The following is a 24,152-nucleotide window of genomic DNA, read 5'->3' on the forward strand; positions in this document are numbered from 1 at the left end:
ATTCTCCTATGGTAAAGTCAGTATGTGGAGAGGTCTCACAAAGTAAGAAGAGGTAGAAATTTTAAAAGAGATGAAAAGAAATTAAGAGATGTAGATAAGGAGTATGGGAAGACAACGTCATAAAGTCAGGCATACAGACATGAATGATGTAACAAAAGAATGACACAGATCCATGGTGATAGCAAAACTGAGACCATGCCATGCAACTCCCACTCAAGAAAAACTTTTACTACTGTCCTACCTCAAACTGGCTCCCAGGCTCTTAATACTATCAGAATTGTAGAACAAGACACTATTATAATTCAGATGTGCACAAAATAGCTGGTGAACCTTAGGAGGAAGTTAGTCGCTATTTGGAAGATGCAGAAAAGAACATTACAAAAATAATGGCTTGGCTGAATCTTGAAGATTGAGATATGGATGTGACTGGTATCAAAGAGGGAAAATTCAGGCAGAAAACTGATGGTAAAAAGATTTGTGTGGCTGGAACATAAGATAAATGTAAGATAGTGGAGGATAAAGAGAGTAAAGTTATAGAAATTGATGCTTGAACATCATTTCAGAGTAACTATTGTGTCCCTGCAAGAATAAGAGTGGAGCAATTAAAATAAAATCACTGAAGATGAAGCCCAGGTAAAGGTATTTTTAAAAAGCTCACTTGGAGACACTAATGTGCAGAGCTGAGAATCACTATAATAGGTGATTGGAAGTCAATGACATTTTAAAGTGAGGATATGGTAAGATTAGATCTTTTTTAGGAAGTTAACTTCGGACTGGAGAGTGGCAAGAGAATGAATCTGTATGTGTATAAAGACTTTGAAGAACTGAACAGCAGTAGTCTATGGTATTGTATTCACAGAAAAAGACATGTAGTTAGACTTACCAAGGAAGAGACTATTTTTTTATTAATGTTAAAACTATTTGAAATACTTGGTTTAAACTCTTACTGAATGTTATAACCAAATGTTAGAAAATTTGGATATTATTTATTATATTTGCCACATAGATCTAATGGACCTAAGCCAAGAGCATTGGATCGAGCTTATTTTAATCCCTGTTTCAAATGCCTTATGTGAATTCACTATTTATAGATACACCATAGCTTATTCCTTTTGTAAATGGAGAATTTACTGGTAAGAAACAGTTATGGTAACATTGTCATGCCAATTTTTTGATCAGATGAAACCACTTTATCTTGTTTTGGGGGTTACATTAGTATTCATTAAGAGATGTTATTGTTCCTTGGTAAACTGCAAAGATTTATCAGTTGAAGGGAATGGGTACTCCAAAATGTATTAAGAAATTGAAGAAGTCAGTAAATGTTTTCTATATTGTTTTCAAAGTTACTTTGGTTTTCTTATTAACAACCATTAATTTGCATAAGGCAGTATGTCTTATTTGTAAGATAATGTCCAATTTTTTTAAAATTTAGAAAAAGAATTTGGTCTACTAGTTACTCTGAGCTGTTAAAAATATTCTATATATTTACTTATATATAATAAATAAAGACAAAAATATGATATATGCCTTAAATGGTATAAATTACTTTATATAGAAAACAGTGATTATTTTTGATTGAATTTTGTCAGTGGTATGGACTTAGTTTTTCCTGTCATTTTTTATATATCTGTATTTATATATACAGATATATAGATTTTTTAAAAATAAATGGATCTCCAGTGACTCATCTCAGAAAAGAACTCTTGTCCATCTTCTAATGCAATATTTTCAGTTCATATAACAGTGTGAATTGTGCTTTCTAGTTATTGTAATTGGTTGTATTATTTTAAGACAGTATCTAGTATTTCTTGAAATATCTCCCTTAGAATTGGATCCAAGACACTCAAAAACATTCAACCTCTGATTTGTCATTATCCCCCACTAAGTAAAGAAAGAGAATAATATTTCTTATTTTCTCTTCCCTTCCTTCCTGCCTCACCCTCCTTCCCTCCCTCCCTCCCTTTCTTTTTTGATTAAGAAGTGAATAAGAAGCTCTGACCAAAAGGAACATTTTGCAGGAAATATAACAGTAGTAAAGGTGAGGAAATTGAAAATCAGTAAGGTTAAGTGATTTTCCACCTGCCCCAGATGGTAAGGAGTGCCATTAAGCCACAGACTCTTCTGGATTCTTATTTGGATTCACAATACCTTATTAAAGGACAAGTCCCAAAAAAGGTTAGTAAAAAACTACAAAACCCCTAATACTGTTGTCATAATGATATGGCTCTCCTTAATAACTTCCTTAGAGATTTGTGTTTCTAATTTGGGAAATAGTCAATATATGAGCTGTTTTTCCTAATATCACACCCTCAATTTATTTCAGGGATTTTAAACTCTTTTTCTCTGTATTTTTTGCATTAAAAACCCTTTGGAAAATCTGATGAAGGTTATGAATTTTCTCCTCACAAAAAATGTATATACACTCATTTAGACAAAATTTTGCATACCATTTTAAAGACTCATTTTTGTAAATATATTCAAGGAGACAAAGGGAGGTACCTAGAAGGAACATATATAATTACTTTTTATTTTTACATGTAAGATTTTTTTCCTCTAAAGTAGAAGATTCATTCGATGCAAAAGTTAAAAATTTTCACCTAAATGGTAGGAAATAGTATGGACAAAATTAAGTTTACTTTGGCAATCAATTTTAGTACTTTTCAATCTTCTAAACTGTTAAAGAATATATAGGTACACAGAAACACCTTAAAATTCTAATTATGCTTTATAAAGGAAAACAATAACTTCACAATTTTCTCTGAAATTTACACAATATATGTTATAAATGTAAGGCTTTGAGAAGAACATTGTAAAAACCCGAGACCTCATAATCCTGACCAAAACAAAAACAGACATATCACAAAATTTAATTTTTAAAGATAAAAATGGCATTCACTTTTTATGAAAGAGCAGAGGTTTCACCATCCCTGCCAAGATCTTGGGTAACTGTGCAGCAATAACTTCAGACATCATTTCTGGAAATTCAACACTCAGAGCCCGGGACTGGATAAATGTATTCAAGCAGTACAGATGAAGCTGTTTGACAAGCTGTTGGTTTCACAAATGGATAAAAAACATGTAAAAATATAATATTCATATAATAAAACACGACAGCTTCTTTTTCTAACAATATAAATACCCATCAAGATGTTTTCTTACCAAAATAACTCCCTTCACTCTCTAGAATAATATGTAAAATATTACATACAATGAAACATTCTGATAGTACAGACTTAAAGAAATGAAAGTCATTCATAATCCCACAGGATAACTGATATGAACATTTTGGTGTCTTTCTTTTTTCTTTTAATACATGTATACAAACATACCCAGGTTTATACACAATACACATAAGGCATATATAATTCCAAAAATGCCATTATTTAATAAAGTCTATTTTGTTAATAGACTGACTTTTTCACATAACAATATATTGAGTCTTCCTCTGTCAACACAAATAACCCAACATAATTCATTTTAATCTAATTTTAATTTTTGTCAAATAATTCATGTAAATAATTTTAAAAGTCAAATAGAACCCAGCAGCAACAATAAAATTCAGCAGTTTTCTAATAGAGTTCTTCCCATCCTTATTCTAGTTGCCCAGATGCAACCATTTTCAACTTCTTTAGCCCATATCTTTAAATATTTATCTCTGTATTTCTAATAAATTTTGTTTTTCAAATTTGATATTATTGATTTAGTTTCTATTATGGAAAATGAGGTTTCAGCTCTCTTTAATACTAGACACCCCTCCCAAATATGCACACTTTTCTCTTCTCATTCTCTATATAGCTATATCAATTTTTTACTAAATCAATATCCAGCAATTATAAAGATTTTTATTGTTTCCTGCTGGATTAAATTTCCTTTCATATAGGACTTATTTTTACTTTGCTAGAGCTAATCACCTTGTGTTTCTGTTTTGCTTTGTTTCCTTTATATTTATCACAAAACCATAGTCAAATTCTTTGACACAATTGTAAAAACTCACCTCAATATGTTCATACATACTGGTAATCCCTCCGTTCCATCTTTTTTCCCTGGTACTAGTATTCTGAAACCCTGTGCATTACTGCTTCAATCTAGAGTAATGATTGTCCAGCACAGTTAATGTGCTAGAACATCCCTTTGCATCTCTCCTGGGTTGGATATTCTACTTCATTGGCTTAGTCCAGTGTTTTACTGTTAAAACATTCTGTAGATGTTCTTGACAAAGGTTGTATTTGAGGTAAGCTCTCTGAGACCTTAGACATCTGAAAATACTTTTTAAGGTACCATCATATTTGTTTGACGGTTTGGATGGGTATAAAATTCTTTGAAGATTTTCCTTTTCTCCAAAATTCTGGAGCCATTGCTCCATTGTTTTCTGGGTTCCAGTATTGTTCTTAAGCAGTCCAATATCATTTTGAATCCTGATCATTTTTATGTAACTTGTTTCTTTTCTCATTGGTATATTTTAGGATAATCTCTTTATTTTTTTAAAGATTTTATTTATTTATTCATAAGAGACAGAGAGAGAGAGAGAGAGAGAGAGAGAAGCAGAGCGAGAAGCAGGCTCCCAACTGAGCAGGGAGCCCGATGCGGGACTCGATCCCAGGACTCTGGGATCATGACCTGAGCCGAAGGCAGACGCTTAACCATCTGAGCCACCCAGGCGCCCTAGGATAGTCTCTTTATTTCTGGCGCTCAAAAATTCTACAATAATGGGTCTTTGTTCAATTGTGCTGTGCCTGTACAACGGGCCTTTACAGTCAAAAAATTAAAATACTTCTGATCCAGCAACTTTTATTTTATGATTTTTTTATATAATTTCCTCTCCTTGATTTTCCCTGTTCTTTTAGAAATTCCTTTTAATTGCGAAATGAACCTCCTTGGATTAGGAGATTTTTTCTGAGTTTTATATTTCAGCCCTTCTATTAAATTTTAAATTTCTGTTTTTCTATATTTAATTATCCAAAAGTATTTTCTTTCTTTCGTTTTTTTAATTTTTTTATTGTTATGTTAATCACTATATATTACATCATTTGTTTTGGTGTAGTGTTCCATGATTCATTGTTTGTTCATAACACCCAGTGCTCCATGCAGAATGTGCCCTCTTTAATACCCATCACCAGGCTAAGCCATCCCCCTACCCACCTCCCCTCTAGAACCCTCAGTTTCTTTTTCAGAGTCCATCATCTCTCCTGGTTCATCTCCCCCCTCTGACTTGCTCGCCTTCATTCTTCCTCTCCTGCTATCTTCTTCTTTTTCTTTTTTCTTAAAATATGTTCCGTAATTTGTTTCAGAAGTACAGATCTGTGATTCAACCGTCTTGCATAATTCACAGCGCTCACCGTAGCACATACGCTCACCAATGTCTATCACCCAGCCACCCCATCCCTCCCATCCCCAACCACTCCAGTAACACTCAGTTTGTTTCCTGAGATTAAGAATTCCTCATATCAGTGAGGTCATATGATACATGTCTTTCTCTGATTGACTTATTTCACTAAGCATAACACCCTCCAGTTCCATCCACGTCATTGCAAATGGCAAGATCTCATTCCTTTTGATGGCTGCATAATATTCCATTGTGTATATATACCACCTCTTCTTTATCCATTCATCTGTCGATGGACATCTTGGTTCTTTCCACAGTTTGGATATTGTGGACATTGCTACTATAAACATTGGGGTGCATGTACCCCTTCGGGTCCCTACATTTGTATCTTTGGGGTAAATACCCAGTGGTGCAATTGCTGGATCGAATGGTAGCTCTAATTTCAACTGTTTGAGGAACCTCCATACTGTTTTCCAGAGGGGTTGCACCAGCTTGCATTCCCACCAACAGTGTAGGAGGGTTCCCCTTTCTCCACATCCCCGCCAACATCTGTCGTTCCCTGACTTGTTAATTTTAGCCATTCTGACAGGTGTGAGGTGGTATCTCATTGAGGTTTTGATTTAGATTTCCCTGATGCCGAGCGATGTTGAGCACTTTTTCATGTGCCTGTTGGCCATTTGGATGTCTTCTTTGGAAAAATGTCTGTTCATGTCGTCTGCCCATTTCTTGATTGGATTATTTGTTCTTTGGGTGTTGAGTTTGATAAGTTCTTTATAGATTTTGGATACTAGCCCTTTATCTGATATGTCATTTGCAAATATTTTCTCCCATTCTGTCGGTTGTCTTTTGGTTTTGTGGACTGTTTCTTTTGCTGTGCAAAAGCTTTTTATCTTGATGAAATCCCAATAGTTCATTTTTGCCCTGGCTTCCCGTGCCTTTGGTGATGTTTCTAGGAAGAAGTTGCTGCGGCTGAGGTCGAAGAGGTTGCTACCTGTGTTCTCCTTTAGGATTTGGATGGACTCCTGTCTCACGTTTAGGTCTTTCAACCATTTGGAGTCTATTTTTGTGTGTGGTGTAAGGAAATGGTCCAGTTTCATTCTTCTGCATGTGGCTGTCCAATTTTCCCAACACCATTTGTTGAAGAGACTGTCTTTTTTCCATTGGACATTCTTTCCTGCTTTGTCAAAGATTAGTTGACCATAGAGTTGAGGGTCCATTTCTGGGCTCTCTATTCTGTTCCATTGATCTATGTGTCTGTTTTTGTTCCAGTACCATACTGTCTTGATGATGACACCTTTGTAATAGAGCTGGAAGTCCGAAATTGTGATGCCGCCAGCTTTGCTTTTCTTTTTCAATATTCCTCTGGCTATTCGGGGTCTCTTCTGGTTCCATACAAATTTTAGGATTCTTTGTTCCATTTCTTTGAAAAAAGTGGATGGTATTTTGATGGGGATTGCATTGAATGTGTAGATTGCTCTAGGTAGCATTGACATCTTCACAATGTTGGTTCTCCCAATCCATGAGCATGAAACGTTTTTCCATTTCTTTGTGTCTTCTTCAATTTCTTTCCTGAGTATTTTATAGTTTTCTGAGTACAGATCCTTTGCCTCTTTGGTTAAATTTATTCCTAGGTATCTTATGGTTTTGGGTGCGATTGTGAATGGGATCGATTCCTTGATTTGTCTCTCTTCTGTCTTGTTGTTGGTGTATAGGAATGCCACTGATTTCTGTGCATTGATTTTATATCCTGCTACTTAACTGAATTCCTGTATGAATTCTAGCAGTTTTGGGGTGGAGTCTTTTGGGTTTTCCACATACAGTATCATATCATCTGCAAAGAGTGAGAGTTTGACTTCCTCTTTGCCGATTTGGATGCCTTTGATTTCTTTTTGTTGTCTGATTGCTGTGTCTAGGACTTTCAATACTATGTTGAATAGCAGTGGTGAGAGTGGACATCCCTGAGCGTTCCTGACCTTAGGGGAAAAGCTCTCAGCTTCTCCCCATTGAGAATGATATTCGCTGTAGGTGTTTCTTAGATGGCTTTTATGATATTCAGGTATGTACCCTCTATCCCTATACTCTGAAGAGTTTTGATCAAGAAAGGATGCTGTACTTTGTCAAATGCTTTTTCTGCATCTATTGAGAGGATCATGTGTTTCTTGTTCTTTCTTTTGTTAATGTATTGTATCACGTTGATTGATTTGTGGATGTTGAACCAGCCTTGCAGCCCAGGGATAAATCACACTTGGTCGTGGTGAATAATCCTTTTAATGTACTGTTGGATCCTATTGGCTAGTATTTTGGTGAGAATTTTTGCATCCATGTTCATCAAGGATATTGGTCTGTAATTCTCCTTTTTGATGGGGTCTTTGTCTGGTTTTGGGATCAAGGTAATTGTGGCCTCATAAAATGAATTTGGAAGTTTTCCTTCCATTTCTATTTTTTGGAACAGTTTCAGGAGAATAGGTATTAATTCTTCTTTAAATGTCTGATAGAATTCCCCTGGGAAGCCATCTGGCCCTGGGCTTTTGTTTCTTGGGAGATTTTTGATGACTGCTTCAATTTCCTTAGTGGTTATAGGTCTGTTCAGGTTTTCTATTTCTTCCTGGTTCAGTTTTGGTAGTTGATACATCTCTAGGAATGCACCCATTTCTTCCAGGTTATCTAATTTGCTGGCATAGAATTGCTCATAATATGTTCTTTAAATTGTTTGTATTTCTTTGGTGTTGGTTGTGATCTCTCCTCTTTCATTCATGATTTTGTTGATTTGGGTAATTTCTCTTTTCTTTTTGATCAGTCTGGCCAGGGGTTTATCAATCTTGTTAATTCTTTCAAAGAATCAGCTCCTATTTTCGTTGATCTGTTCTACTGTTCTTTTGGTTTCTATTTCATTGATTTCTGCTCTGATCTTTATTATTTCTCTTTTCCTGCTGGGTTTAGGCTTTATTTGCTGTTCTTTCTCCAGCTCCTTTAGGTGTGGAGTTAGGTTGTGTATTTGAGACCTTTCTTGTTTCTTGAAGAAGGCTTGTATTGCTATATACTTTCCTCTTAGGACTGCCTTTGCTGTATCTCAAAGATTTTGGACAGTTGTGTTTTCATTTTCATTGGTTTCCATGAATTTTTTTAATTCTTCTTTAATTTCCTGGTTGACCCATTCATTCTTTAGTAGAATGCTCTTTAGCCTCCATGTATTTGAGTTCTTTCTGCCTTTCCTCTTGTGATTGAGTTCTAGTTTCAGAGCATTGTGGTCTGAAAATATGCAGGGAATGATCCCAATCTTTTGGTACCGTTTGAGACCTGATGTGTGACCTAGGATGTGATCAATTCTGGAGAATGTTCCATGGGCACTAGAGAAGAATGTGTATTCCGTTGCTTTGGGATGGAATGTTCTGAATATATCTGTGAAGTCCATTTGGTCCAGTGTGTCATTTAAAGTCTTTATTTCCTTGTTGATCTTTTGCTTAGATGATCTGTCCATTCAGTCAGAGGGGTGTTAAAGTCCCCCACTATTATTGTATTGTTGTCAATGTGTTTCTTTGCTTTTGTTATTAATTGCCTTATATAATTGGCTGCTCCCATGTTCGGGGCATAGATATTTACAATTGTTAGATCTTCTTGTTGGATAGACCCTTTAAGTAGGATATAGTGTCCTTCCTCATCTCTTATTACAGTCTTTGTTTTAAAATCTAGTTTGTCTGATATAAGGATTGCCACCCCAGCTTTTTTTGGTGTCCATTAGCATGGTAAATGGTTTTCCACCCCCTCACTTTCAATCTGGGGGTGTCTTTGGGTCTAAAATGAGTCTCTTGCAGACAGCATATTGATGGGTCTTGTTTTTTAATCCAATCTGATAGCCTGTGTCTTTTGATTGGGGCATTTAGCGCATTTACATTCAGGGTAACTATTGAAAGGTAGGAATTTAGTGCTATTGTATTGCCTGTAAGGTGACTGTTACTGTATGTTGTCTGTGTTCCTTTCTGATCTTTGCTGCTTTAGGCTCTCTCTTTGCTTAGAGGACCCCTTTCAATATTTCTTGGAGGGCTGGTTTCGTGTTTGCAAATTCCTTTAGTTTTTGTTTGTTCTGAAAGCTTTTTTTCTCTCCTTCAATTTTCAATGACAGCCTAGCTGGATATAGTATTCTTGGCTGCATATTTTTCTCGTTTAGTGCTCTGAAGATATCTTGCCAGTCTTTTCTGGCCTGCCAGGTCTCTGTGGATAGGTCTCTTGCCAATCTAATATTTTTACCATTGTAGGTTACAAATCTCTTCTCCCGAGCTGCTTTCAGGATTTTCTCTTTGTCTCTGAGACTTGTAAGTTTTACTATTAGATGTCGGGGTGTTGACCTATTATTATTGATTTTGGGAGGGGTTCTCTGTGCCTCCTGGATTTTGATGCCTGTTTCCTTCCTCACATTAGGGAAGTTCTCTGCTATTATTTGCTCCAATATACCTTCTGCCCCTCTCTCTCTTTCTTCTTCTTCTGGGATCCCAATTACTCTAATGTTGTTTCGTCTTATTGTATCACTTATCTCTCAAATTCTGCCCTCGTGATCCTGTAGTTGTTTCTCTCTCTTTTTCTCAGCCTCTTTATTTTTCATCATTTGGTCTTCTATATCACTGATTCTCTCTTCTGCCTCATTTATCCTAGCAGTTAGTGCCCCCATTTTTGATTACACCTCATCAATAGCCTTTTTGATTTCGACTTGGTTAGATTTTAGTTCTTTTATTTCTCCAGAAAGGGTTTCTCTAATAACTTCCACGCTTTTTTCAAGCCCAGCTAGTATCTTTAAAGTCATGATTCTGAATTCTAGGTCCGACATCGTACTAATGTCCATATTGAGTAGGTCCCTGTCTGAGGGTACTACCTCTTGTTCTTTTTACTGAGGTGATTTTTTTCGTCTTGTCATTTTGTCCAGAGGAGAATAGATGAATGAGAGAACGAAATGCTAACAGGTTTACCACGCCCCCAGCAAATATACTGTATACAAATCAGAAAAGACCTGAAACCAGGGGAAAAGAAAGGGAAAGAAAAAAGAAAGAGAAAAAAAAAAGAAGAAAAAAGATAAAAACAGAACAATACAGAAAAAGCAGAATGTGATCAAATATGATCAGGCTAGTGCATAGATCAGTGTCACACACTAGATTTTGGGCGTATTTTGGTCTGTTAGAAAAAAGTGCCTCCTAAAATTTTAAAGGAAGAAAGACATATATGTACAAAATAAGGGTTGATACAATGAAGGGGTAGAAGTGACTGTAAATATGAAAATTATAAAAGAATTTATAAAAGGACTTGATAAGATAAGTTGTTTGAAGAAAGAAAGAAGATTAAAAAAAAGGGGGAGAGAATGTGATCAGGCAGGAGACTAGAACAGAGCCATACACTAGTGATTTAGGGTATATTTTGATCTGTTAGAAGTAACTGTATCTCAAAATTTTAAAGAGGGAACAACTTATATATATATGCCAAAAATAAGGGTAACTACTATGAAGGGATAAAATATGACTCTAAAAATGAAAAATAAAAAGATTTTTTTTTTAAAAAAGAGATTGATAAGTTGTTGGTTGAAGAAGGGAAAAAGAAAAGAAAAAAAAAACAGTTAACAAAAATTAACTTTGATGAACTAATGAATCATGGTAAAAAAAAGCCATGAATTCTATGTGCAGTATTCCCCTAGCACTGGAGTTCTCCCGTTCTCCTTGATCGGTAAAGTTGGTCTTGGCTTGCTGGCTGTTCGGGCTGATATTCTGGGGGAGGGGCCTGTTGCCGTGGTTTCCAAATGTCTTTGCCGGAGGCTGAATTGCTCCGCCCTTGTCGGTCCGGGCTAAGCAAGCTGCTCGGGTTTGATCTCAGGAGCTTTTGTTCCCTGCAAGCTCTCCGTACAGCCTTGGAGGACCAGGGCAAAAATGGTGGCCTCCCAATCTCCACCCGGAGGAGCTGAGAACTAGGGGCCCCGCTCCTCAGTGCGCCCACAGAGAAAAGCAGTCACTCCCGTCTCCCCGGTCTCCGGCCGCTCTCCATGCTCACCCGGCCTGTGACCGAGCGTTTCTATCTCTGGCACCCAACCCCGTGTGGAGTCTCCAAACCCAGCAGATCCCTGCGGTGCGTTCCCGCGCCGCTCCTCCCCAGGAATGAAGGGGAGTCTCCCCGGATCTGCCGCCTGTTGGGTCCCTGCTGGAGGAGCAGTGGCCCGACTGGGCCGCGGATCACAGTTTATGGCAACCCCAAGCTGAGAGCCCACGCCTCGGCTCCGTCTCTACAGCTGGCTTCCCTGCTCCGATACCTGGGAGCTCTGCCACACTCAGGCTCCCCAGGTCTTTCTGTGACCCCGAGGGTCCTGAGACCACACTGTCCCATGAGGGTTCCACCCCCCGCTTGGCCACTGCAGCGACGTCCCTCAGCGGAGCCGACTTCTAACAGTTCCGATTTTGTGCTCCGCGACTCTATTCACTTGCCAGAAGCGGCCGACGGAGGCCCCTCCCCCGCCGTCTATCCTCCCGAATATCGCCTCGGATTCACTTCTCCGCACATCCTACCTTCCAGTAAGTGGTCGCTTCTCTGTTCAGAGAGTTGTTGCTACTCTCTTCTTTGATCTCCTGTTGAGTTCGTAGGTGTTCAGAATGGTTTGATCCCTATTCACCTGAATTCCTGAGACCAGACGAAATCTAGGTCTCCTACTCCTCCGCCATCTTGCTCCGCCCCCCAAGTATTTTCTTTCTAAATGTACCTTTCCAAATGTTTTCTATTTTTGTTTCATGGATGCAATATCATTCTTTTTTCTCTGAATATCTTAATTTTTTTAAATCTTTTTTTCTCTTCTCTGTTCTGGTGCTTTTTCCTTCATTCCTTTTTTTCTGAGTATTTGATTTCTGCATTTCATTATAGAGGCTTTACCTATATGGCTAAGAATCCTTGCCTATCTGTTTCTCAAATTTGACCTAGTGAGTAGATTGCCAAATTGTCCATTAGCACTGTTGTTATCTTATAATTCCATCCAAAATGATATGAGTCTTATTTTTCACACCCAAACCTTTGCTTTTCCTGTATATATAAAATCTTTTCTAACTTAGGGCAAAATATTTTAGAACATTACTCAGGAAAATGTTATCACAATTCCTATAAACCATTAAATTACTTTCAAATTATACAAATACTAGTAAAGGATATTGGGGTGATCTACATTGAAAATGTAAAAAAGCACAATATAAGTGCTGAGCAGTGTGATGCAAATACTGTTTTAAAACATAAGTACAAATATGAGTTTGAAGAAACCATATAAGGTAAAATGTAGATTTAATATTTAAAAGTTATAGAAATTCAGAAAATAATCACTGATATCCTAGAAAACAAAATACTTACATCATGCAAGTTATCAAGAAGTTTTGTAAGTTGGTAGAAACGCTGTGAGCTAGAGACAACTCCTTTTTGCCTCAAACCAATTGCCTTGATGAGTTCTCTAATGTAGCTTGATCTCATCTCTTCAAACTGATTTTGACTTCTTAGTCCTTCCAAAGGAACTGTAAGAATATAACTGGCAGTTATGTTTAAAAAGATGACAGCAGCAGTTAATAATAAAAATTTCTATAAAGATCTCTTTTGATATGGAATTCTAGATATGAACATCTTAAATAGGAAAGAGTGTTATTGATAGTTTTAGGTCACATAAACTTATAGTTCTCTTGAAGCATATAAGAACAACTAGATAAACTAAGGAACATTTTAGCTTACCTATTTTAGAGCTGTATCAATGGAGTATTCGTTTAACTTAGCATTTGCTCAAAAGAGCACCTGTCATTCTATATTCCTGTCTCAGGAATGGATTTAGTTTACAATTATATGTAAGTTGGGTCTTTTTTAAAGAAAAAGTATTTTTTTTATTTTTTTAAAGATTTTATTTATTTATTTGACAAAAAAAGACACAGCGAGAAAGGGAACACAAGCAAGGGGAGTGGGAGAGGGAGAAGCAGGCTTCCTGCTGAGCAAGGAGCCTGATGAGGGGTTCATCCCAGGACCCAAAGATCATGACTTGAGCCGAAGGTAGATGCTTAACGACTGAGCCACTCAGGTGCCCCAAAGAAAAAATATTTTAACAAATACTTGGATCTCTCTGTCAAGTTTGTCTTCATATAAATCTGAAGTATTTGTCATTGAGATTATTCATGGATAATTTATCTTTGTTGTAATTTTAATATTGCTTCATGAAATTTCCTAATTCCTCCTGCTCATGAGAGAAAGCTATTGATATTTCAATACTTCTCTTATATCCAACCACTTCATTATACTACTCTATTTTTACTAATTTCTTTTAATTTCTATTTTCAATTCAAATAGTTTTGATTGATTATCTTTTGTGGGGTTTTTTTTGGTATACAATACTGTATTTAAAAAATCCTCATTTCTGCCTTCCGAATAGTTGTAGCTCTTGTTTCTGCTTCATGATTCAGTGCATGGTTTAGGATTTCCAGAACAATATTAAATAATAACAATGGCAAATATTCCTTTTTGGTTGCTTATTTTAATGGGAATGCATCTTATTCCCATGTGATGTTAACTGGTAATATATCTCTCTAGTCTTTAATTCTGATAGCCAAATTGTAGGCACAACTTCCTATTCTTACTGCTAGTTCTCTTATTTCTACTACATTGTCTATTTTACCTACAATTTTTTTCCTTAATATTTTAGATCCTTCTGTTGTCACTTGTTTGAGATGCTCTGCTTGATTTCTTCAGCAAATTATCACCAGGACTCCCAATTTTCTTGTTTCTTTTTGCTTTCATTTACCTTACAAACAAACCTTGAAACTTAAATGAAGCAGCTCCCTTTTCCTGCAGCTATATCTAGATTGCTGAAAGAAAAAAAATTATATAATCTCTTGGATTTATATAACTCTACATTAATTATCTTGACTCTTGACCCTTGATGATTTTTAGGAAAAAAAAAAAAAAACCAGGCAAACCAAGAAACAGACTCTATAGAGAACAAACTAATGGTTACGGTGGGGTGGGGAGGTTGGTGGGGGCATTGGTAAAATAGGTGATGGGGGTAACCCCTAAGTACTGCACTTGTGATGAACACTGTGTGTTGTATGGAAATGTTGAATCACTATACTGTTCACCTGAAACTAATGCTACGCTATATGTTAACTGGAATTAAAAAAAAAAAAAAACACTTAAAAAATAAAATTATTTTTTCTTCTGATTATTGAAGTACTATTTCCCATTAGGTTTTCAAGAACTGGAAACTAGTAACCCAAAGTCTTCACTCTATCCATTCAAGTATTCCCAGCCAGCCTCACATCCTTTTAGTATCGACCACTAATAAGAAGTTTTGGGGATATTATAATCTAATCATTAGGCTCTCATCCTATGCTCCTGAGACATTTTGAAATTTTTCCTCCTCTCCTGCTCTCTTTCCTATATTTCAGATAAATAATGAACCAGCTCTCCTAAATATTTCTATTTGCTTTGAGCTCCTTACCTTAATTCATTTTTGCCTTGATTATTACATCCAGTATTATATGATTGGAGAATTTTTTCTCAGATTCTTGTTGATTCCACAAGTGAGTTTTAGGATTTCTTGCAAATATCTTAGTGGCAAATTGGGAAATGGTGAGTCATGGGCAGTTAGCCAGATGCTATTTTATATAAGAATACTTTTTTATAAAAACAAGGATCTTTATTTTTTGATTTAGCTAACTTAAAAATAACATATATTCATTAGAAAAATTTTAGAAAACATAGATAATACATAAAAAATTATGTCACCAGATTCTACAATCCAATATTTTGGGACATTTCCTAACATTATATTGAGAACATTTACTTATATCTCTCAAAATTCTTTAGTAATAAATATTTTAATTCTCACATTTAATTTCACTTAAAATTGTAGAACAATATATTTAATTGTCTTATCATTTGGTATTTAAAATATTTTGCTAGTCTAAATAATACTTATAATGAATATAATTTTTGATTTTTTAAAAAGATATATCCTTAGAAGTAGAATTATTGCAATGAAAGATATTAACTTTCTTAACACTCATAATATACATTGCTAAACTCACTATTTAACTGTCTTGTGGCTAGTATGGAGTATTTTCATTTTAGGTAATCTTTGCTTTTTACATAGAAAAATAAAATATCTCATCTTCATTTCTCAAATTATTAGTGAGGTTGAACAATTTTTTTATGTGTATTAGTGATTTTTAATTTCTTTTCTGTTTCATACTCACTTATTTATAGGGGCCTAAATTATATTTCAGATATTTTTCTAAGTTTTTTGTTTAATTTTTAAATATTTTGTCACAGTTTTACAACCTCATTAGGGCAAAAAGTAGTGCCCAGGCAACCCAACTTTTCTCATGCTTCAGAGTGTTCCCAAGGTAGGGGGGTAGGGCTATGGATCCTTGGATCCTGTATTGGTCCCTGTCTTTACACAGATTTCATGAGGAAAACCTCCCTTTTTAAGGATAGCTTTTTTGCCTTTGTTTTTCCTGATGTGTACCCCACCCCTCCACTATGTGAGATTTGTGCTACTAGAAAGAAGTCTCTGAAAATATACTACTGAGAAAGACCCTTGGCTCACCTTTACTCCCTAAGGTTCTCTTTCAAATCATTGAGTAAAAGAAGGGTCAATTCAGATATTCAAAGGCTGAGCCTACCAGTGCATGGAAAGGACACAGAAAAAGGTGAAAAGTAAAAGCAGTTTTTAAAAACTTTCCCCTGAAGCAGAGGTGTGTGTGATCTTTGTGTATGAGAAAGAGTGAAATGTATATTTGCCTGTCCTTCTGGTGACCAATGCTATGTTTCATAATGTTTCTTCTGGGTATAGAGCTACAGTGTATTTCCCAACCTCTCCTACAGTTAAATATGGGTCATGGAATGTGGGTAGAAGTGACATATGACATTTCTAGGCCTCACGTCCAAATCTTTTCTCACTCAGTGTTTATCTTCTAGTTAGAGCCAATGGAGGACTCCAAGCTGCTCTGTGGAAGGGTGGAGCCCATATATGGAAGGAGCATGGGTTTTCTTCCTAACCCAGTGGACTGTGAATATGAGTGACAAATAAACTGCAATTGTGTTATACCACTGATCTTTGTAGGTTATTTGCTGTAACTGCCTATTCTACATAAAAATAATAGTTCCAAACAAAATTTTGTATTTTATATAGTAAGTCTTTTGTGGAGTGGGGATGGAAAGAAGATAGTTTGTGTTTATGCAGTATTAACTAGTTCATAATAGCTAATTAGGTGAATATGAAAAAGTCATTTAAGCACATTTTATCTGAAAAAAATAGAAGTCCATAATTGGTGGGATATTTTATTATTATGTAAAGCCTGAGAAATATGAAGTAATTTTATTAATGTCTATGATAGTATATTAGGTGCTTCTCCTTTGCAGCCACAATCTAAGATTCAGACTTCATGTATAACCATATGATCATATTGCCATTTGAGGCTTTCCCAATGAATTAAAAATTAAGAAAATAAACATCTCCTAAAAGTTGCTGTACTCACTCACTTGTATTAAGAAGTAGCAATACTTTCATACACAGGAACTCTTCTTGGCTAACTTGAAGCTTGACAAACTCCTGTGGGATTTGCCACATGGTGAGGCATAATGAATAGAATGATGATTCTTTCATCCTCTGTCTTGTATCACACACAACACACAAAAAGCAACAGGAAAAAAGAAACACACAGACAGTGTCTTAGCCAGTTTGTGTAATTTATCTGAGAAAATGAGATTTGCTAATTTACATATTACAGAAAATGTCTTTTTGTAAACAAACTCAATATTTTGTTCAAAATACTGAATTTTTGAGGTTAAGAAATTTTAAAGTAAGAAATAATATTAAATACATATTGACCAAGATTAATGTTGTTTCTCATTTTTATTATTACATTTAAAAACCTAAGGAGTTGAGAATGTGGAGCTGAGGAACACTCAGGAAATCATATATTTACTGATGATTTTTTTCTGTTAAAAAATAGATACAAAATTTTGTGTGTAATCCAATTGGAGAATGGATTCAGTTCACAGAAACTGAAGAATGTAGAAGAGTTCAGTGTATTCAGTTCAGAGTAGTCAGTGTAGAAGAGTTATACCATGAACTATTCTGGGGGAAATGTATGATGACAAAGAGAACATTACAAAGGATTAAATAACTGACAAGGCCAAACACTAATTCTGAAGGTTGAAGAAAAAATTTTAAAGGTATTTTCTCAACCATGTGCTGTTCTGCAACATCCACAGTAGTCACATACAGCTAACACAAATTGTGAAAAGAAAACTAGATTTTGACTCAGAAGAGCTAAAATTGATCCTGACTGTCACTCAGATTCTTTGGCAGGATATACAATTCCTCTGAGCCTGTTTCCTGAACTGTATAATGAAGGACACTGATTCCTTATCTATTTCAAGGGATTATAAGGGCAAAATGGAATAAAATATATGAAAATTATCTGTTAACTATAAAAACAAAAGTAACTTAATATGTCATATAATTCTGAGTCAGCATTCATCATTAGAATGGTATAAATATTTCCATGAAAAGATTCTTATTCAGTTTAAGGTTATATGTAGAAAATTAATTATAGTAATTTAAATATAACCAAGGAAATTGAAATATTTATCTTTCAATTTTTAAAATAACCGAACTGTCTGATTTTTCTTCTAGGAGGAGAGATAATATCTTTACTTTTTGAAAGTAAGTTAATACTTTCAAGCAAAAATACTTTTAATTTAATAATTATTTTCATTAGAACCAAGGTATAAAATTTTAATTTGGTAAACTAAAAATTTCATTTTATCTTTAAGTATATTTCTTGATACACTTTTGAAGTTTAAAAAAATTGATTTGACATGACTACTATATATTGAAACAAAAGGGGAATCTCCAAATATCAAGTTACTGATATAATGATAAATTTTATTAATTTTGTTATATCAAGCTATATCCTGAGATAATTCTGATAAGCATTTCAAGAAAATTCTATTATTTGGGATACTAACTATGTAATCATCTACTGAAATGTAATTTTAAAGATTATCCTACATATACACTTATGTGATAATACAAACAAAAATCAAATTACTACTTACTCATTTAGTATTAGATCAGGTGCAAAATATAGCATCTGTCCACTGACATGTTTATAAGATCTCCATCCTAGTCCAAACACCATTAAGCTCATCCAAGAATACTGGATGAGAGTTATCTGGTCATCAATATGTAAATTTCGAAAACCTACAAAACAAATTTAGAAAAATAAAATGATCCCCAAAATCACTTGGGTTAAAATGTTGAAAACACATAGAAATTTGAAAATAGATGTAAGTAGTGTAATATATTGTTTTCAATTTCAATGTATTTTATACTATAAATAAGGAAATATTAATACATAATAGAGTGAGAAATTAAGAAACAACTTTGAAGTCATTAAAATTGGTCACTGTGAGTTAGCATTTCTGGGAATTCACTAATTGACAGTCCATCAGTCACACATTTACTGAGAATCACGTGTGTGCTAGGCACTGTGTTAAAATGGTTAAGAGGATGAAAGACTCAACTCATGCCCTTAAAAGAAACTCACAAGTCAACAGGAAAGACAAGCACATAAGTACAGTGATACAGAAGGTTAACAGGGAATACACCAGGAATTGGGAAGCAGGTCAGGAAAAACTCCCAAGGAGATCGTATGCAAGCAGAGTATAATCAGAGTGTTGAAGAATCTTAAGTCTTTGGGATTTAAAAATAAACTGATTTTATTTTATAAAACTGCTGCTTTCAATTGTGCTTTATTTTTATTTAACATCCCTTAGTTATGTCTTAGGTAGATTCCATAGTTTTATGGTTACTTTTGCTTTTTGAAATTTAATCCAGTCTCATTTTATTTTATTTTTTATTGACATTCACTATTTTCTATTTCCTTTCCAGACATTTATTTATTTATTTATTTATCAATTAGCCAACATATAGTACCTCATTAGTTTTTGTTGTAGTGTTCAATGATTCATTAGTTGCATATAACACCCATGTGGTTTAAGAGGTTTAGAGTGTGTGTGTGTGTGTGTGTGTGAATCCTCTGGTCTTTCATATCTTCACAACCTCTTTTAGGCGCTTCTCTGGTGTTGGTGGTAGAGGAAGATGACAGGGAGAGGGCAAATGCACTGACTCAAATGGTCAAAATCTTCTCTCCACCTCTCTTCAATTCTCATTTTACCTGTTTTGCAGAAAATCACAGCCCAGCACAGATGAACTTAAAGGAGGGAGAAGCAAAGAGGTAAATCTGGATATGGAGGCTGTGGTCAGATATGTCTATTAAGGAGCAACAATATGACATAGCCTTATTTGTGTTTTGGAGGGATTCTTGGTAGGCATGTAGAGGATGGATTCAAAGGAGTTAAGTCTGGAATTACAGAAAAAAAGTTGGAGCTACTGCCAAAGGCCCAGTGAGAGATGATAAAAGTCTGAAGTAAGTCAACAGGTAGGCGTACTGAGTAGGGAGTACCTCAGAGAAATATTTAAAGGGTAAAATCAAAGAGATTTGGCAACTGATTATATGTAGTTAGGAGGAAGAAGGAGACTAATAGATGTTTCAGTATTTTTGCAGGAATGGTGGATGACAATGGCATAACTGAGACAAAATAGAAGAGGTAAATAGGCTAGAGACAAAATTGTAAGTTTTGATATGTTGAAAGGACTTTTGGAATGTCCAGACAGTAGTTAGACAAATGAATTAGAAATATGGAGAGATATATGAACTATAAGTATAAATTTGGAAATTATCTGCATTTGAATATAGCTGAAACAATGATAGTAGATGAAATCTTTTATTAAAAGTACATAAAAATCAAGTGTTTTGGTGGGAACACCAAGCTATTTTAATAACATCTGTTCTACCTAAGAATTCATATATATATTTCATTTTCCAGAATATGTATTTCATACATATACTTGCTATACACCAACAAATATATATATTTCCATAATATATATTTTATATATATATAATGACAGGCTCATAGAAAGTTAGGTTCAATTAGTCAGATGTATTAAAACATTAATCAATTGTTCACTACCATCTTCAGGAACATATTTTTATTCTTCATTCCTTTTTTAGTCAATTTCATAACTTTCTGAAGAAAGCATTTCATACTACTGAAATATTTGACCTACTATATTTTTAATCACTCCAGGCCTTTGTTTCATGTTAATCTCTAATTTGAAAATGTTTACATCATAATATAACAGTTAATTCATTTGTTCTTTTTTTTTGAAAACAGATTCCACTTACATTTACATGTTTATGTGTACTTTACCCTACACTTTATTTGGGGGGGAGTTGTTTGTTTTTCTTTTTGCATTCTGGGATTACTAGAAATGAAAATAAAGGAACATTTTTAGTAGATTATAATATAAAAGGCAAATCTTTGCTGAAATAACTTAAAACTTTTGAAATTGCCAATATTTATAGCAGAAAGTGTATTTTCCATTTAACAGAATGAAAAGCAACTCAGAAAATAGCTTTTTAAAATAGCCACCTTCTAGAGCGCTTATCTGTGATAAATGTACACTGTTAAATTGACTTGAACATGCCTGGTACAAAAGTGTTATTTTTTTCCCATTAACTGTACTATCATTCATTACTTTATACTGAAACAAAGACAGGAACACTGAGCTCAAATTCCCATTGATGATAATGATCAGGTAAAGTCAGTACATTTGCAATGATGATCAATGAAAAACTTCACATAGAAAGTGATGGATGATCCTTAATTGTGTTTAACAAGTAGTAAGGAAAAATACCCTTTCCTTTTAAGTGACTTGGCCTGATAATTTCTGACAAAAGCCCTGTTACAAGCTGTTCAATCCTTAATGCTTAAAAAAAAGTATATGGTAACACATGGCATGTTATAACCTTCTAAGTTCTCCTCTGTTACCTCCAGAGTTTTGATAAAATATATAGGTTGTACTTTTGTAAAAACTGTCATGTACTGAAATGTTTAATCTACAACAAAGGTGGAGCATTAAATACCTCAGCACCTTCTGACACAAAGTATGAGTGAAGTTTGAGGAGCACAAAAATGCTACAGCAAAATAAGTATAATCACCAACATATATATTATTTTTTTATGAATAAGGATTTGATGACTAATGATTTAAGATAGCACAGTTCATTTTGTATCAATTCTATCAATTCTATAATTTAAATTTCTAGAAATACTCTTTAAGCTTCCCTTCTGGATGAAGCATTCTGGTTGCAGCTAGGCATAAAGACTAGAAAGATATTTCTGCCTTTAACACTTGCAGTTTGGTAAAACAGAAAATGAGAACATAAGCATAACTCAGAGTGATAGTATGGTTGACAAAGGCAAAGGTAATGTGGTAGAGCAAAGGGGCATTTGACTCAGTCTGGGAAGGCCAGGGAACTCGTCCTCAGGGGAAGTGACAGGTAATTAGAATCCTAAGGTTAGTTAGGGGCCAGCCAGGGGAAAATGTGGAAGAAGGGAAGGATCTTCACGTAGGGAAACTATATGGGCAAATGAAGGCAGGATACTAAGCAAACAGCATTGTGAGAACTGAAACTAAGAGTTGCTTGAAGAGGAAGAATGAGAGATAACACTGTAAATTCAGGAGTCAAATCACAGAAGAATCTTGGATGTTAAGGTTAAGAAGTTTGGACTTTGTTATGAAAAGGAAAGGAAATGATATAATTGGTTATAATTGTTTTTAGAAAGATGATTCTGGTGGCAGAGATTGCTTGGTGGTAGGGTGAAATTGGTAATAGGGTTAGTCAAAGAGCTACAACTGAAATCTAGGAAACAAGGACAAGGACCTCAACTCAGGGCAGTAGCAGTGGAAGTAGCATATATAGTGAACCGTCTAGTTAATAAGTAGAGTTGACAAAATTTGATAACTAATTGGACAGGCGGTGAAGGAGAAAAGGGAGAGCAGTATGATACCCAAGATTCTATCTGAGGCACCATTTCAAGATAAAGGAAAAGGTTTTAGGTTTATGGAGTAGAAGGCCATGTTGACCTGGAAATTCATCCAGGTAGAAATATGTAATAAATAGTTGAAATACGTGATTCAAAAGTTCATTAGAGGGGTTGATACTATGTACTTAGGAGTCACCAGAATATAGGCGCACTTGAAGACAAGGCTGTGAATGGGCTCATCTAGTCTGTGTAGAATTAGAAACTACTGGAGTAAAAGATGGAATGCAGGAGATGCCAACTTTATGATGTGAATGGAAAAACAAATCCATAAAGGAAACAAAATGTGTAAATTGAGAGAAACATATCTACCTGAAGGGAAATGGTAAATGCCAAAGTAAGAGTATCAGCAAGAAATGGTACTTTGTTAGTGGCCCCAAAGGCATGCAAAACACGTTAAGGGTTGAAAGTATTCGTTAGATTCGATTAAAAAAAATTTTTTTTTGACATTGGCAATAGTAATTTCAGTGGAATAGGATGCTAGAAAAATCATTTTTGAAGGCTTCATAACAGTATCATCAAAGCTTGACCTTACTCATAGGCTAATTTCACTTATTTCCCATCACTTTTTTGGGGGGAAGTAATTTGATTTATTCATTTTATTTGGGATGAAGGAAAAAATCCTTTGTCACATATGCAGTGGCTGTCCCTGACTCAAAAGATATTTTGGCATGCTTCAAAGGCAAAAACAAGGCAAAAGACTGTTCCAGTCTTCTAATACTGTTGATTGCAAGTAGTCTGGCTAACTAAGATGAAGAAGTAAAATATTTCAAAAATGCAATGTTGAAAAATGTTAAAGCATTGACCCTTAGAGTTTTTTTCACAAAATAAACAGAAGAATCAGGACAAAATTTATAAACGGAAATATTTCCCTCAAACCTCTCTGTCATGTAAATTCTGCTATAATATACTGATAAAAAGGATAAATAATATTACAAAGTGAAAGTGAGTTGAGAATAAGTACTTAAAAATTTAATTTCCAAAGCCTTCCCTGACTTTCAAGATCCTCCTTGATCAACCCATAACTTATGCCTCTAAGTTTCCTTTGACTACTCTCCCTAACATAAATTTATTATCAGTGGCTTCTTAATAGTTGGGTGATGAAACCCCGGGGATGCCAATAGTCACCAAAATAGTGTTTGAGAAACACTGTGTACACACACACACATACACACACACACACACACACACACACACACACTGTATCTTCTTTATCCATTCATCTATCAATGGACATTTGGGCTGCTTCCATAATTTGGCTATTGTAAATAATGCTGCAATAAACATAGAGGTGTATACATCCTTTTGAATTTGTTTTTTGTATTCTTTGGGCAAATACCCATAAGTGTCATTACTGGATCATATGATAGTTCTTTTTTGAACTTTTTGAGGAAATTCCATATGATTTCCCATAGTGATTGCACCAATTTACATTCCCACAAATAATGTGTGAGGGTTCCTTTTTCTCCATATCTTTGCCAACATTTGTTATTTATTGTCTTTTTGATTCTAGCCATTTTGACAGATGTGAAGTGATATCTCATTGTGGTTTGATTTGTATTTCCCTGATGATGACTAATGTTGAGCATCTTTTCATGTGTCTGTTAGCATCTGGATATCTTCTTTGAAAAAATGTCTGTTCATGTCTTCTGCTCATTTTTAAATTGGGCTATTTGGTTTTTGTTTTGTTTTGTTTTGTTTTGGTGTTGAGTTATATAAATCCTTTATATATTTTGGATACTGACACTTTATCAGATATGTCATTTGGAAATAGCTCCTCCCATTCAGTAGGATGTCTTTTAGTTTTGTTGGTTGTTTCCTTTGCTGT

The 24,152-nt window shown here is 34.8% G+C and overlaps 1 protein-coding gene across 3 annotated transcripts in view; it reads right to left on the reverse strand.

The window, feature by feature from the left end:
- Nucleotides 1-2,892: 2,892 nt before the first annotated feature.
- The window catches only part of PGR (progesterone receptor), a 110,365-nt gene continuing 89,105 nt past the window's right edge, over nucleotides 2,893-24,152 (reverse strand). For all 3 annotated transcript variants that reach the window (XM_028119624.1, XM_028119623.2, XM_088017415.1), the window contains 4 exons: nucleotides 18,428-18,572; nucleotides 16,844-16,974; nucleotides 12,680-12,837; nucleotides 2,893-3,048 (listed from right to left, as the gene is read on the reverse strand). In XM_028119624.1, coding sequence (XP_027975425.1) covers nucleotides 2,893-3,048; nucleotides 12,680-12,837; nucleotides 16,844-16,974; nucleotides 18,428-18,572 — 590 coding nt within the window. The remainder of the gene's footprint in view (nucleotides 3,049-12,679; nucleotides 12,838-16,843; nucleotides 16,975-18,427; nucleotides 18,573-24,152) is intronic.

This window comes from Eumetopias jubatus, unplaced genomic scaffold, assembly GCF_037043125.1.
Source record: "Eumetopias jubatus isolate StellerSeaLion01/CBP00866 unplaced genomic scaffold, mEumJub1_p1.0 scaffold_13, whole genome shotgun sequence".
In the NCBI taxonomy this organism is placed as follows: Eukaryota; Metazoa; Chordata; class Mammalia; order Carnivora; family Otariidae; genus Eumetopias; species Eumetopias jubatus.